Raw genomic sequence first — 14,840 nt, 5'->3', positions numbered from 1 at the left:
GAGACTAGCCAGGTGGAAGAGAGCAACCATTGCTCCAGGTAGAATACAGAAGGACATAGACATTATTCCTTCAGGAAAGGGAGACCTGGAAAACAAAGGTTGCAAGAAGTCCAGCTTGAATTGCATGAGGACAATTGGTGATTGTTGGCCTGGCTTTCAATTTTAAATAAAAAGTAGAGCTCGCTTTGAAATGCGCAGTTGTCTCTTTGCACCACACACAAAAGACAGGACCACCGGAGAATCATCATATTCCATTTATTCTGTATACATTCGTAGTGCACATTAATGTAAGACATGAGCACTCCTCAGGTCACATAGCACTGCTGTTGTTCTTCACCTGTAAGGTTACACCTGGATGAGATGTAAAGGAGGACTGAATGGATATCCATAGAAATAACCTGAAGAAGCAATTACACAGCAAGATCAATCCCTCTGGTCAGAGCAACTGAATCCCCGGTGGCCAGAGCCCCGAAGCACCTTTGTTTTTCTGCCATATCAGAAATGTTCAGTATCAAAGACACCAGTACAAGTAACAGCAAGAAGAATCGCATGGGAGGAGAGCTTGAGACAACACAGATGCATCTGGGCCTTTCAACTGTAAAATCACATTCACTTATGGAAGAAAAACAAATTAGATCCCTTCTTTACAATTAGCCTTTTCCATACCCTGGCCTGTAATTGCAAACTTCAAAGCTCTCAGGATTTCCACTAATGTATTCACCTTTGGTCCTGTTCGGTAACAGGAATCTAAACCTGTTCTGCTACCTGTGTGCGGCATTTCAAGATGAGCCAAGTTTGGGAGAAAGACAAACTTCCCAGAAAGACTGATGGCAGCCCTCCCAGAAGCTGAATTTAGGCAATGCGTTCATTAACGATCATTCGTTAATGATACTTCACAGTCAAGATACCACCCAAGAGGGCTGAGCAGCGTCACATGGAGGGACAGAGGAAAGGCTTTAGGAGAAAATGGCCGAGAGAACAGACAGCTGTAATACCAAGCTCTGGTTTGTTTTTTCTCCCAGTGGACAGCATGGCTTAGGTAATAAAAATAACAATACTTCAGTAGTAACTAACACATTCGAGTGTCTTTACAGAAATATTGATCCTTTAACCCTCACAATCCAGCCTCTCTGCCATCCTCTCCCTGCAAGGCAGGTACAGGTCACAGATATTCCAAGCTCCCTCCCTGAGGGAAAAGCAGGCACATAAAATGGGTTAAAAGAAAAAACAAATCAAATAACCCTCCCACATTAAAAGACAACTAAGTGCCAGGAGAAGCTATATTCCTACCAACAGGTTCTTGGGAAAGGGAAGGGTTAAAGATCTGTTTATGCACTCACCAGGGAAGAAATATCAGGGGAAGAAGTCTGATTGATTAACTCAAAACTCAAACAAGAACCACTTTAAAAGGTTAAGACAGTCAAATTCTCTCTGCATAGCACATGGCTGCTTACCAAGTCATCCCTTGAACTTCAATCGCACAAGCAGAGGAAGGAGAAGATGCGAAGATGCGATACAGTCCCCGGTGGGGGCTACACAAACCCGCTCCGCAGCCCAGTACGTAAACCAACAGCTGAGCTCATGCTGCCAGGTCCTAGCCATTACCCAGGCCAGCTTCATTTTGCTGCCTAAACCTTTTTTTCAGAACCAAACAAAGTCTCAGCAAATGCAATAGTTGACTGAACACAGCTCCTTTGTCCAAGTTACCAATTCACAGACAAAACGTGGAGGCAAACCACCTGCCTTGCAGAAGCAAGCTTGGGAGAGCAAGGGATCTCACAGCTTCAACTCAGCTTCAGGGACTAACTCCAGGGCAGGTTTCAGATGTACACGTGCTCATTTGTTTCCTCCTGGTCACCTGTGTGGCATCAGTTGGATGCACAGAACCCTGGATGAATCCTTCTTAACTCAAAACCAGATTTATGGATGCAGCCACAAAGGGTGAGCTATCCTGCTCTATGGAGGTGGTCTTTGCTTTGGGGGATATTCCATGGTTGAAGGGATAGGAGTCATTCCGTATCCCTGGTTTAGTTTCCCATCCAAGTAAGCATTCACGTGTATATTAGTATGCATCCATTGGAAAAGTCCAGCAAACTTGCATGTAAGGCTCAAAGCAAAATCTGCAAGATCCATCTTTACAAGGTGCCATAAAAATACAACATACTGCATAAATAAAATTTTCAACCAAAAGAAAACAGTACCAAGGAAAGCCTCCAGAGAGCTATCAGAAGGGATCCCTCCTGCCCATCACCCAAATCAAAGAACTGAAGGAATGAGAAAACACCAACTCGGATGTCCTCCTTGCCTTTCAACCCAATACTGGTTTCTCCTCCGAAACCATTTCAAGCGTGGCCACTAGAGGAAGCTGCGACACTGGCGAGCACTGCTCGGGCTGTAACGCAGGGAGAAAGCCGAAATGGTGACATTTCTGCTCCCGCCGCCCCAAGAACTACCACCTCAGCATTCACACACGACTCTGGTCTCTCCTTGTGCTTTCACACCACCTGAAAAATTGAATATAAAGAAGGTCTCAAAGGGTTCTGGCTGCTTAATGCGGACATTGCTCTTGGGAAGTTTTCTGGAAAAGCAAAAAAACCAAGAAAATCACCGGGACGTGAACCCGATGCGCACCCTGAAAGCCATAAATGACAACTGGTTTCCTGGTTGCCTGCACGGCATTTCCCATTTCATTGCTTGAACATTAAACAAACCCTCTGCAAACAACGAGCTGTGACCGGCTTTTCATTCCCAAAGCTTTCTGGGGAGCTTGCGATGCCACCCGAGCGAAGCCTGCTGAGCCAGCAGTGCTGCTCCCCGACCCGCAGCCACCAGGGAGGACACAACAGGACACAAAGCAGAGGACGGTGCAGCAAGGCACCCGCCAGATCGCCGTGCACTGAAAGCGGCAGATGCAGCCAGCATCAGCTCTAAGTTTTCTCATCTTTAAGGTCAAGGAAATGCTGCTTCTTCGAATAGGTGCATCATCCTCCACTATAAACGGGTTAAGGCATGCTGTCGGGAAACAGCAATAATGTATTTGCTATGCAAGCACACAGCTATGGCACGGCGGTCTCCTTGTCACTGCTGCTTTCAGTGTCCTTGGGAGGTAGGGGAGCATTAGATTCGCCAAAGAGGAAAGGGAGGCCCAAGTTGGACAACCCAGTTTGTCTGGAGGACGTGAAAGTCAGCAGTTCAAAAGGTCAAAGCCAGCTTTCCCAAAGCAAAGCTAATTTAGAGCCACCTAAATGGGACTGCAGCCAAGGCTCGCTGGGAGCCCACCCTTTCTGAGGAACCACCAGCACCGGTGTCCTTTCCCTGATCCCTGGAGCTCACAGTTTCTACAGACCCTCACGCCAGCCTCATCCCACCCATCGGAGACAGGCAGCCAGGCCGGTGGCCATTGGGAGCACCCAAGAAGCAGCCCCAGGCCTCACCTGCTTTCTCCCAAGACACAGTCTGCCACCCAACAGCACCTTCGCTTGCATTTAACCAACCTGCAAACTCCTGTGAGGGTGGGAAAAGGCCCTCACCTCTTCCTTCATGTAAAACATTTCATCCTTTTTTCCCTTTCTGGAGGGAAGAGGGAATAAATATTTGCATTTCTCAGCTCAGGCAGTGGAAAGGCAGATTAATACAGAGGCTCCCAGAGCACTGCCCTGTGCTGCCATGTGGGAGCTGCAAGTGCTGTCCCAGAGGGTGACACTTACAGCTTAGAAACTCTTTATTTAAATAGTTTATTTAAAGCTTAACGCAGTTAACTTTTTTTAATATATATATATATATAAAAACAATTTCTTCTCTCACTTCCCTAAATGAAAGCTAGATTTAGGGGGATACATTACTTGTCTTTTTTTTTTCCCCTTCAAATAAAGTCATTTGGTACACATATAAAAATATATTACTTGGGTTTCCTTTCAGTTATAGATCACACAAGGGCTGGGGTGGAGAAAAGAATGGAAGACAAGCACAAGGACTGCCAAAAAAAAAAAAAAAAAAAAAGAACAGTTAATTTAAGCATGTGGTACACTTTGAATTTATAGTGCAACGGCAAGCCAAGAAATCCATGTTCTGCCGACACAGGCGTGGCATTACTCATACTTTTATCACTTTTTCTGAACTGCATGGCACATGTCCTTGCTCCCAAAAGGGTCACATTTCAGTATGACATTACAGCACCAAAACCAAAAAGGTTGAACTTCAAAAATCTGGAAATCAAGTTTCTGGACCTCAAAAGCAGGCTGCAGCTGGGTGATCGGGTTCTCTTCTCTTTCACACCAGAGGCTCACTGACTTCTGTATCGGAAAACGTTACGGACAAGGAGAACACAACAAGGTTTGGCAATATTTCTGCTGGCAGCAGGACACCTCGGAGAGCACTGGATCTCTCAACTCCTATCCCAGGGAGGAAGATGAAGAATACAGACAGCAGAAAGGTGGGACTCCAGAGTAACCCAGGGCACTTCTGTCTCATGGAAACAGGCAAAGAGTAATCCAGGGAGGGATTAAGCTGCAGTGTGTCACCATGCGGAGAGGGGTGGTGGAACATCCTGCGATGGGAGAGGAGCACAGACCCTACACAGGACCTCACACAGAGACCCGACAGCTCAGCTTAGACTCAGCCCTGGTATGAAGAGAAAAATCCACATCAAAGGCCACAAATTTACCCGAGAGCCAAAATTTAGCCCTTCCAAGTCCGTAGTTGAAGGAAACAAACTGCACATTCACTCAAAACACTGATCAAATATTTCTCATGGACCCAGCCAGGCATGTGGGTGTAGGCAGCGACTTTGATACAACTCCAAGCTCAGCTGCCTGGCAGCTCTGCTCACACTCCCACGTCTCCCGTACCATTTCCCACCCACCCTGTGACAGTCAGTCCCAGTTAAAAAATTTTTGATTCACAGCTGCTCTTTTCCCCAACTGCAGCTCAGCAAAGCCACCAACCTCTTCTGAGATCTGTTCCCCAGACAGAAGGAGTGAGCCACAGCGAGTACATGTTTCATACTGGCACCAGTTTTGGCAATTACCACTGGGATGCAAAAGAACATTTAATAAATAAATTAAGTAAACAAATAAATAAATCAACAACACTTCTGAACGGCCACCAAAAAGAACCCTTAAAAAACAAAACAGGGTATGGCACAATTTAAGTTTTCTATACCAACTCTCAAATCTCTCTCATAATTGCGGTCTTCCCCTCCCCTTTTAAAGCAGGGTCTCCTCAGGAAATCAGGTTTATGTGATCACAGTGTCTGTGCCCATGGCTGTCTGTCCTCCTCTATTAATTTCTAGAGCTGCCCAATTTTAATCGAATCTGAGAAAGGGACAGAAGTATAAAAGGCTTCTACAAGCTTCAAAAAAATAGGAGAAAGGAGCAAGCTGAGGGGGAAAAGACCGCAGCATGAGTTCCCAAGTCATCAGGGATCAACAAAACCCCAAGGCAAAACCGACTTTGGAATGGCCCAGCTGCAGAGCTTGCCTGGAGTCGCAAGCCATTAAATCCTCGGGAAACAGGCTGGATTTGCAGTGGAGCTCCTAAAGCAACGTGCTTTTGGAAACACGCCTCCACCATGCTACTGCCCTGCCTCTGCAGCCAGGCTGTTGGCACTGCTCGTGGAGCTGGTAGGCAATCAGTAGAGCTAACCCAATTCGAGGCTGATTCCACACAGTGCCGGTACTGTCGCTGGCACCTTCTGCCCCTCTCACCAGAAATTTAACCTTCAAACAGTGTCATCAAATGTCCCATAAGGCTTTAAAAACAAACTACACGGGAGAGACGGAGACGGGAAGACGGACAGACAGAATAGCCTTAACATCAGCTGTAGGAGCCATCCCATGACACCAGGTAACGGGGTAAACAGGGAAGCAGAAGGCAATGGCGAATGAAAGTCACACCGGGCAATACACTGAAGGGCAGGTACCAAAGCCACGACACAGTGCTTGCACTTGGCGTTCCCCCTTACAGAGGTAGGTCAGTGCTGTTATGTCGAGTTTTCCGCGAAGTCCCATCATCTCTTGGCAGGGCCCTTTGCAAACTGGACATGGCTGCTGTCTTTTTTAGGTCAATGACCGCGTAGGAGTCCGTCCGGCGGGCTTCGTGGGTGGCAGGAGGTGGGACACGGGGGACCGGTGGGTTCTGATGTCCCTTGTGTGGCTCAGCCTCCAGCTCCACCTGGATGTAGTTGAGTTGCCGCGGCTGCTCTGGACAGGGCCGGGGGAAGTCAAAGCTGAAGACGCTGGGCACGCAGCCACGACGAGGCTTTGGCAGGAAGCCGCTGCGCCGTTGGCCGCTGTCCCCATGCAGTGCGGTGTTCTCCGAGTTCATGTAGTTCTGCAGGGGATCTTCTTCACCAGCCTCAGAGTAGCCATTGGGGGAAGGCGTCAGCATGTCCCCAGCACCCGCATCCTCCTCGCCCCGCCGGAGCGGCTGGCACTCCCACACTGGGGGCAGCGACGGCAAGTTCTCATAGTGCAGCAACGCCGTTCTGCGATGGGAGCAGCCGGGTAAGCCCGTGTCCTCCCGGGTGAGTTTCAAGCGCCCGCCTCGGCAGAGGGAGGAGGTGGTGCTGGGGGGCAGCAAGCCGTTGACATTCTCGTAGACACACTGGGGTGAAGGGCACTCCTCCTCACACTCGTCGTTGTTGTTGTTGGGGGGGGGGCAGAAGTGCGTCCTGCACTCCTGGTGGTGCCGACAGACGCGTCTGTAGTTGGACGTGGGACCTAACACGAACTTAACCTCCCCCGGCTGCAGAAAGACCTGGGGATTGCGGTCTTCGAGGGAGCAGCTGCGGTTCCTATGGGGGAAAGGAGGGTGGACTTCAGGCAAGGAGTGCATACAATGTCGGCCCCTCAGCTCCTGATCACCATTGGCCGTGTTGACGTAGGTGTGGGACTGCAAGGAGAGAAGCAGAGGGACAGTGAAAGGAGAAGAGAAGAGACAAGAGCAAAGCAGCTGTCAGCAGCTGAGAAACCAACAGGAATGGAAAAGTTTTCAGTGGCTGATGAAGCAGGAGAAGATGGAAGAATTTCAGAAGTTGGAAAGATTTTGGGAAGCAAAACACAAAAGCCATTTCTGGATTTGTGGGCTGAAGAAGAGACAAAAAGGAGTCCACCTGCAGAAGATACACATCATCTGCTTCATGCTCAATGCATATGGCACAGAACAAAAAGCAAAGCCACTTGCAAAATATTTCCTTGAGTGGCTTACACTGGCGATATTGCAGCACTCACACCTACCTAGGCTTCTCTGGTGATGGTTGAGACAAGCTGGATTTTGTAGGGAAAAATCTTAAATTCTAAAACTGAGAACAAAGAGCTGAACATCAAAAATAAAAATAAAATTAGTCTGAAATTGGTTATGCATCTGCACATCAGTTTAGGAGTTGCAGCAATAGCTGACAGATAAGGCAATGTGACTTGGGCTTACAAGCTAAGTACTGCTGTCAAGTAATTGCCATGCAAATATTCGTGGATCAAGGAAGCCAACTCAGTCAGCCTTGAAAGAGCATCTATTCTAGTGAAGTGTCAGAGAGCAGAAGTCTACAAGAGCAAAATGAAGCAAAAGAGAAAAAGAGGATGACAAGGTATGAGGATCCCCTGAGCTTTGCTGGAGTAAGAGAAACTGAGAATTGTACAGGACTGGCAGCAAAACAAGCTCCTTATTTGTTGCTTGCAAACAGTAGACTTTAGGACATCCAGGTTTACCTGATCATCAGGTCCAATAAGGGCATGAGTAGAGTCTTCACCCACAGAGGAATGCCTCAGGCTGCTCACAGAGGGGTGGCGGACTGCGGAGTATGATAGGGTTTCTCCAGGGAAGCTGTGAAATCCATTGGGAAATCCTGGGACAGTGTACCCCAGACCTAGGAGAGAATCAAGACAGATAAGCATTAGAGCATTGGTTTGGTATACAATAAGAGTTGATTTCACTTTCACAATGAGCTGGCCCCTTTAACTGCACCCTGTAAGTCAGAATCAGCCTGTCTGGGGAAGATCCTTATGATGAAGTACCTAGTATAAATACAAGGGCTAGAGCCTCTTGTTTAAAACTATTGAAGTGATTCCTAATAGAGACAGGAATTGAGCAAATACGAATTCTTCCAGATGTGGTTTCCTCTAGAAACCACCTGATCCTTGTAGGTGCTACTTAAAAAAGGCCACTTGGCAGTGGTCCAGGTGAAAACCAACCAAAGGGTGACAACTCGGTTGACTATTTGAAGGGCTTTTTGTTGCTGTTCCCTTGGAAACAAAATACCACATCGCAGACAAGTAGGGCCTTAAAATAAACATGCTGCATGGAGCACACATGGACATAAAGATACGGGTCAGCAGCGAGGCAGCGCATGGGAGGTATCCATGGGCTGCAAAGGGCAGTTTCATACAAGTGACTGCAGGTATCACCCACGTCTCTGTGTTCCCCCCTCTTCTCCCCAGACACTGAAAGAGCCTTACTGTTGGGTGCCTGGGGGGTCCGGGAGAGCTCCCGCTCTGTGGGGTGACTGTTCCTGGTGATGACAACAGGCTCTTCCACTACGTTGATACTGTTACACTGCATCAGGTCCTGAAGCAGATTAAAGATCTCCTCTGCTCTGGAACACTTGAAGGCAAAAATCCCTGCACAGTAACAAAGAGGAGGGTCATAAAAGCAAGAAAGCGATCCTGCTTTAACAAGAGTATATGTAATTCTTGGCTCTAAATGAACAGGCAATTCTGATGTCTTTTGCTGTGTTTAACACAATCAACCCCTGCAAGCCACAGCCAGAGGAAAACAACCAACAACTTGGTGGATTATTGCATCAACAGAAATACAATGCCATGACTGCCGTCTGATCAAATGGTGCCTTATTACAAGAAAAATAGGGAGCACCTCGGTTATCTAAGGACGATCAATCCCACAGGAGCAAGGGTGTGAAAGGGACAGGTTTACCAGTCTCATTTAATCTCTAATCTTCTATTTTAACTCATTTGGCACCCAGTCCAGTTCTCATTACCGGGGAAAGTCTATCCAGTGACTACTGGAAGCTGAACTGGGCCTTGTGGAGTGTGCACATGAGGGAGGGACAAGAACGTCATATTTCAAAAATGTATGGAATTAAACTGTGTCTCCCCAAACGAGCAGCCCAAACTAGAGCCGGTGTGTGCAGAGCTAACCAATCCCAAGCTGGCACGCACATAGACGCACAAAAGCCATAGCAACCAGAACGGCATGGCAACAACAGCTGCTACCCCAAAGAATAAGGTTTTTAAAATTCTGGCCACAAAAATAGCTATATCTGCCTTATATAAGGTGGGAAGCAGCATCATTAAGGAGTCCTCCAAATAAAATTAACTAAGCAGAATGAAATCCTACAAGGGAAGGGAGAAAACTCATCAAAACACAACGCCATCCCTGTCCTTTCTGTCTGCTTTAAGACTGATGAGTAAGTATGTGTCTGCTAAAAATTTTGTAATATATGAAGAGCAAATGGCTCTGCTTTATCACCACTACCTGGACCTAAACAAAAACAAGGCAGAATTTTAATCACTGATCTGCATCCTGAAAAAGGCAAAACAGAAACCAAAGACAAGCAATTCCCATCGCTGGCAACTGATAACCACATGACTCCAGGAGAGGAAAACCCCACTTACATAAATATTAAAAAGGAGCATACGGCACTACAGATTTGCACAGTGCTTTGCACAGACACTGAACAGTCATACGGAGTCCTTTTGGAGAAGAAGGAGTTTACAAACACATTAATAGAATGAGGAAACAAACTTTTTTTTCCTGGGGATGCAGATGCCAAGAAAATGTTCAGCTCTTTAAAAGCAAGGGAGACAGACTGGTAAAGGAACTAACAGGCACCATTGTAAAATTGGAGTCTATTCCCAGCACTACTGATGACTTGGCATGTACTCCTGAGTGACTCACTTCCCTTCTCTATGCACAGCATCCCCATGCATAAAATCAGTAAAACGTAAAACTCCTTTCCCTCTACGTTACAAAGGGCTGCCAGACACCAAATGCAAATAAGTAGAATTAGCACTAACCAAGGCAGAGAGAATGTACTGAGAAAAACAAAATGTGCTCAAACAACTATTGCTACTGACACGCATTTGGCAGCTCTGTGGAATAAGCGAACCTTAAGAGGGACCTGCAAAAAGGTGCAGGTGATGCCCTTTTGCTTTATCCCCAGAGTTAAAAGATGCTTAACAAAACTTCAGTCTTGCAAAAAGTACTTTATAGCTCCTAAGGAAAGCAGTCCAGCAACCCTCCTGCCAGAGCTCTGCATCGTTTGGTACCAAAGCACAGAGCTGACAGTGTAACTAACATTCTCTCTGACATTAAATACCCCCCATCCAATGCTCAAGCCTGCTTCACCCATTACCTCATGAGCACTGATGCACTAGCAAAGCAAGACCATTAGAATTATGCCCAGGTCCTGAGCCATGATGTTGTTCTCATTAGTGTTTTAATCAGGAGCATTAACTGTATGTGCATGCACGCTCCGGTATTCTGGTGGCTGCAAAAGAACCTGTTGATTCATTAGATGCAGGAATTTGGGAAGACAAAAGCATCACCTCACTCCAGCTGCCTGGGAACAGAAACCTCAGTGTTTCTTCCTCCAGGAACCTCCACACTCACCCTGCCCTGTCTGGCAGCGACGACCGCTCTCAAAGGAGAAGAGGTTGGAGTCATAGCCATAGCGGCGCAAGCAGAGGTAGGGCCACCTGACAGCATCTCGCTTGTGAGTGTGCAAGATGAGCTCTGTCTGTGTCAGCTCCATAATCCCAGATCCCAGCTCGTTACCTTCATCATCCACGTTCGTTACCTGCAGAGACCACAGAGCTCACATCAGGAAACTCAGTGCATTGGTATTGAAAAAAAGCCCACCCATGAAGATGCTGTAATTCCCATGGATTCCCCCTTCATTTACTGAGATGCCTTTTTCTCAGCTGAGAGTATGAATTCATTGCTGGCAGAAGGCGCCAAGCTGGCAGCCCTGGAGACTGTGTGCTTGGCAGTTCAGCTGATGTGTCTCAGCACAGACACTGGAACACAGCCCTGAGCAATAAAAGGTTTCTCTCCAGTTCCCCATTTCCTTGCTCAGGCTGAATCTAAGTGCAGAGGCAATTTCTACTTACTGCAAATACAAACATATTTGCAGCAGAGGTTGCTTAAGGAAAGGAAAAAAAACCCAACAAACCAAAACAGTAACTTATTTGCAAATCTTATCAAGTGAAAGACTTCTCTGCAACAGCAGCGGGTTTTTTTCCTTTCATGCCTGGAGTCCAAGCTATGCTGGGCTTTGCTGGTAGTCAGTGCTGTCACAGACTCTCTGGTAGGGATAAAGGTGCAATACTTACCTTAAATTTGGTGGGATGGTTGTCTGGGATGCTGTCTCTGCACAGACAACTGCAGCAGCTCCCCATGACGTCAGCGTAAGAGGCAATCCCTGGGGAGAGGACACAAAACAGAGGACAACCATATTTTTCAAACCAACTCCTCCCACCCTCTCCAAACACACAGCATTTACAGCCTGTATCCTCCTTGATCCCCCTACATGTGGCCCAGTGGGTTTGGATCTCAAACTCTTCAATGTGTTCCTCAGTTAACGGACACCGTACAATATATGGCTAATTAAAAATAACACCTCTCTTACCATTAGGCAATTGTTGGATTTTTTTGGAGGAGCGGGAAGAAATTCCCACTACTGTCCCTCTATCTCCCTCGGGACTTCATGGTAACCAGGTGTCAGAGTCACCTAAAACACAAGGGAAACGGTCCCATCTTCCCCCTGACAAGGAGAATACAATTAAACAAGAGAATACAATTAAACAAATTAAAACCCAGAGATTAAAAAGCAGGGTGGAGTGGAGGTGTGACTGAAGTTCTCTTCAAATATCACAAGGAAGGCAGGTGCACTTTTTTTTTTTTAAATTAACTACCTGCATTTATATGACTATAGAAAATAACTCTGCACAGACCACTCCTGTAATTTCTGAAAAAATATACAGTCTACAGCTAAAAAAACCCTAAAAATAAGATACTTTTTGCCTTTGGGATCCTACACATTATTTGGGTTTATCAGAGCTACTGTACTGCAGATAAAACACAACAGTAATACTGAATGGCTGAGGGCTGTGAGCATACAAGGAATTACATGCATCTGCTGCTTAGGAATGTGAAGATACCTTCACTGAATGCAAGGTCCTTCAGGGTCAGAGAACCAGCAGCCTTAAAAATAAGTGAACAAAACAGCTGTTCTACTTTGGACTATGAAAAGTAACAAATGCCAGAGAACACAAATCCTCTGCTATATGACAACAGCCAGCAAGTGCAAGTATCAAGCAGGCAGGAGTTGCACGCACGAGTAGTGAGAAATATTGCTATCTTTGATGCAAACTTAAAGGACTCCAGATCCATTCTAGGGCAGGGGATTCAGCAGCAGATAACACGAGAGGATGCCATGTTTTATTTGGCGAGAACAGCTAATGATCTCTCCATCTGAGGCGTGAGAGAACGAAGCCATATGGATAACCAGCCTGGCACTGGAGCAGTAAATAAAATGAAAAGGCTATTGGAAACCTCTCGCTCTGCCATGCCAGAATCTGCCTCAACAGTCGCTCCAAATTAAACAATGAATCACAGAGTTGCATCTTCGTGCAAAACCACATTGCACAGCTGCCCTCAGGCTCCCTCGCCGTGCAGAGCAGTGAGAAGAGAGGGGGAAGAGCCAGTGGCGAGCTGACCAAAGGGTCCCATTTCATTTTTTACATCAAAACAGAACCTAAATCACCTTCCACTGCAACCCCAGGCCTTAGCTTTGGCCCCTGAAGAATTCTCCACCACATCCTAACTCTGCAAATTCCCCCAGAAGAGAAATGCTTCCTTTTGAGCAAGCTGAAGGAGCTCAGGCACAAAACAAGCCGGCTGCCACTTGCCCTCCTGCACATACCCATCACCCCTAACAGTAATAATACCACACGCTCCCTGTTCCAACACGGCATCTTGCTCAAGCCATTCTATTTCTTTTGCTAGACTTATTATGGATTTACTCCCCACTGACCTTATGGGCTTTGATCAATAATTTAGCACCAGATCCCTCTCCGCTTCATCTGATCTGGTCACTAGGGGCCTTGTCCTCTAGTGTCTCTGCCTCCCACTCCCACCTCACCAATTCCCTCAGTAAAAAAAAAAAAACACCACCAAACCAAAAACAACTTGTAGAAAACACGTTCCCTTTTCCCCCTCTTTTTTCTTTATTTCTCTCCCTCTGGTGCTCCCTCCAGCCGCGTCTGTGTAATCTGTGAGGGGATTAGGTTGAAGTGCTGTCGCCCATCCTGAACAGTTATTATGGTCAGAACTGAACAAACAAGAAAAAAAACATTGTGAGATCCCTGAACACTCCCTTGGCGCTTCCCACGACTCCTCGCTGTTGAATATTTTAGTGGCATCCCTTTCACGCTGACACTGAGACTCTGAAGACTCCTGTCTCTTGCTCAGCGCTTTCCACATGCACCTTTCCGACGGCTGTTTGCCAGTTCAGAGCCTTAACTAGTCGAACCAAACACTCTAATAGCATGATACGCTTCCCTCCGAGCAAGAGCACGTGCCTCCTAAGACCAGCAACCCCATCCTCCCCTCCAGTCTCCCCACCTCCCAAGACCCAAACCTAAATCCTCCTGAAACCTTTGTAGCCCTCCTTGGCCCAGTCTCCAGACCACAGCTCACCTCTCCCCATTTTGCAGCCGGGTCGTTCGCTCTCCTCCCAAACCCTCTGCTCCTCCAGAGGTTCCGTCCGTACCCCCAAGCCCGCAGAAGACCCCCCTCATGCCTTTGCTCTCCTCCACGCCATCCTCTTAAACACAGGACTGCAGAAGAGGATCCACCTCATCCCAAAGGACCGGGGCACCCCGGCCAGCCATGCACAGGGATACCTCGCGTGGAAATACACATGGCCCCACACCAACCCACCCGTGACATGCAGCAACCGACACCCCCGGCCCCCACCAGCATGGGAGGGAGGAGAAGGGCTGCAGGGGGGCACCTCCAGGGACAAGAGGGGCGGCTGGCAAGGAGAAGGGGCTGGAGGGAGGAGGAAGGGGCTGGAGGGAGGAGGAAGGGGCCTGCACAGCCCGTGGGGACGGGGGGGGGGGGGGCATGAGGAAGGGGCGAGTCCCGGGGGGGTAACGGGGAAAAGGGTGCAAGGGGACGGCTAGGGAGCGCGGAGGTGGTGCGAGGGGACACCGGGGGACACGAGGGGGAGGAGGGACAGGGAGGCAAGGGGGCGGCCCCGGGCCGAGGCGCGGCGCCGGTGCCGAGGGAAGGCCCGGGCGCGGGTCGGTACCTGAGGCGCTGCCCGGCTCCGCCGTCCGGGAGCTGAGGCCCGGGCCCCCGCTGCCTGCCTGCCGGCCGGTCCCCGACCCGGCCCGGCCCGTCCCGTCCCCTGCCCGGCCCGCCGGGTCCGGGCTCGGGCTCGGGGACCGGGTGCGGGTCGGGCCCCGCCAGCGCCGCGTCCCCCCCCCGCCCCGCCAGCCCGGGCCGGGCCCGCCGGGAGCAGCGAGTCCACCGCCCGCCGCCTAGAGCGTCTCAGGCTGGGAGGACTCGGCTAGGCAAGGGAGCAGCCGCCAGGGGGCGCGCTGGCTCCGCGGCGCCACGGCCGCGGCGGGGCGTGGTCGGGGAAGGGGGCGTGGTCGCGACGGGAGGCGGGGCCAGGGGAGGAGTCTGGGGGTAAGGGGGTGTGGCGAGAGGGGCTGGGGGTCCTGGGGTGGGGGGCAGAGGGGCAGGAGGTTTTATGGGGGGTCAGTGGAGGGGGACTGGGGTGTAAGAGGAGGGCAACTGGGGAGGGGTCTGGAGCA

General features: G+C 48.9%; 1 protein-coding gene across 2 annotated transcripts; it reads right to left on the bottom strand.

Moving 5' to 3' along the window:
• Positions 1-239: 239 nt before the first annotated feature.
• FRS3 (fibroblast growth factor receptor substrate 3) lies at positions 240-14,495 on the bottom strand. 2 transcript variants are annotated; one of them, XM_049832428.1, is made up of 7 exons: positions 14,330-14,495; positions 11,642-11,776; positions 11,346-11,434; positions 10,624-10,810; positions 8,451-8,612; positions 7,704-7,861; positions 240-6,891 (listed from the first exon to the last, which is right to left on the bottom strand). In XM_049832428.1, exons 3-7 carry the CDS (start codon positions 11,409-11,411, stop codon positions 5,959-5,961), a joined length of 1,506 nt encoding a protein of 501 aa, XP_049688385.1. In that variant the 5' UTR covers positions 11,412-11,434; positions 11,642-11,776; positions 14,330-14,495; the 3' UTR covers positions 240-5,958. The 2 variants fall into 2 exon arrangements, with proteins under 2 accessions (XP_049688385.1, XP_049688386.1); XM_049832429.1 differs by lacking the exon at positions 14,330-14,495 and adding an exon at positions 13,714-14,040 and having other exon boundaries at positions 11,642-13,345.
• Positions 14,496-14,840: the final 345 nt, after the last annotated feature.

This window comes from Accipiter gentilis, chromosome 29 (genome assembly GCF_929443795.1).
Source record: "Accipiter gentilis chromosome 29, bAccGen1.1, whole genome shotgun sequence".
In the NCBI taxonomy this organism is placed as follows: Eukaryota; Metazoa; Chordata; class Aves; order Accipitriformes; family Accipitridae; genus Astur; species Astur gentilis.
Note: the sequence above shows the minus strand (reverse complement) of the source record. Positions and strands in the feature narration are given on the sequence as shown.

What these genes read in the sequence shown, in the direction of transcription:
- FRS3 (XM_049832428.1), bottom strand. Translation starts at nt 11,411, where the DNA reads ATGGGGAGCTGCTGCAGTTGTCTGTGCAGAGACAGCATCCCAGACAAC. An exon ending in TCGCTGCCAGACAGGGCAGG is followed by an intron (nt 8,613 to 10,623) that starts GTGAGTGTGGAG and finishes GTTACTGTGCAG; the next exon opens with GGATTTTTGCCTTCAAGTGT. An exon ending in GACCCCCCAGGCACCCAACA is followed by an intron (nt 7,862 to 8,450) that starts GTAAGGCTCTTT and finishes ATTCTCTCCTAG; the next exon opens with GTCTGGGGTACACTGTCCCA.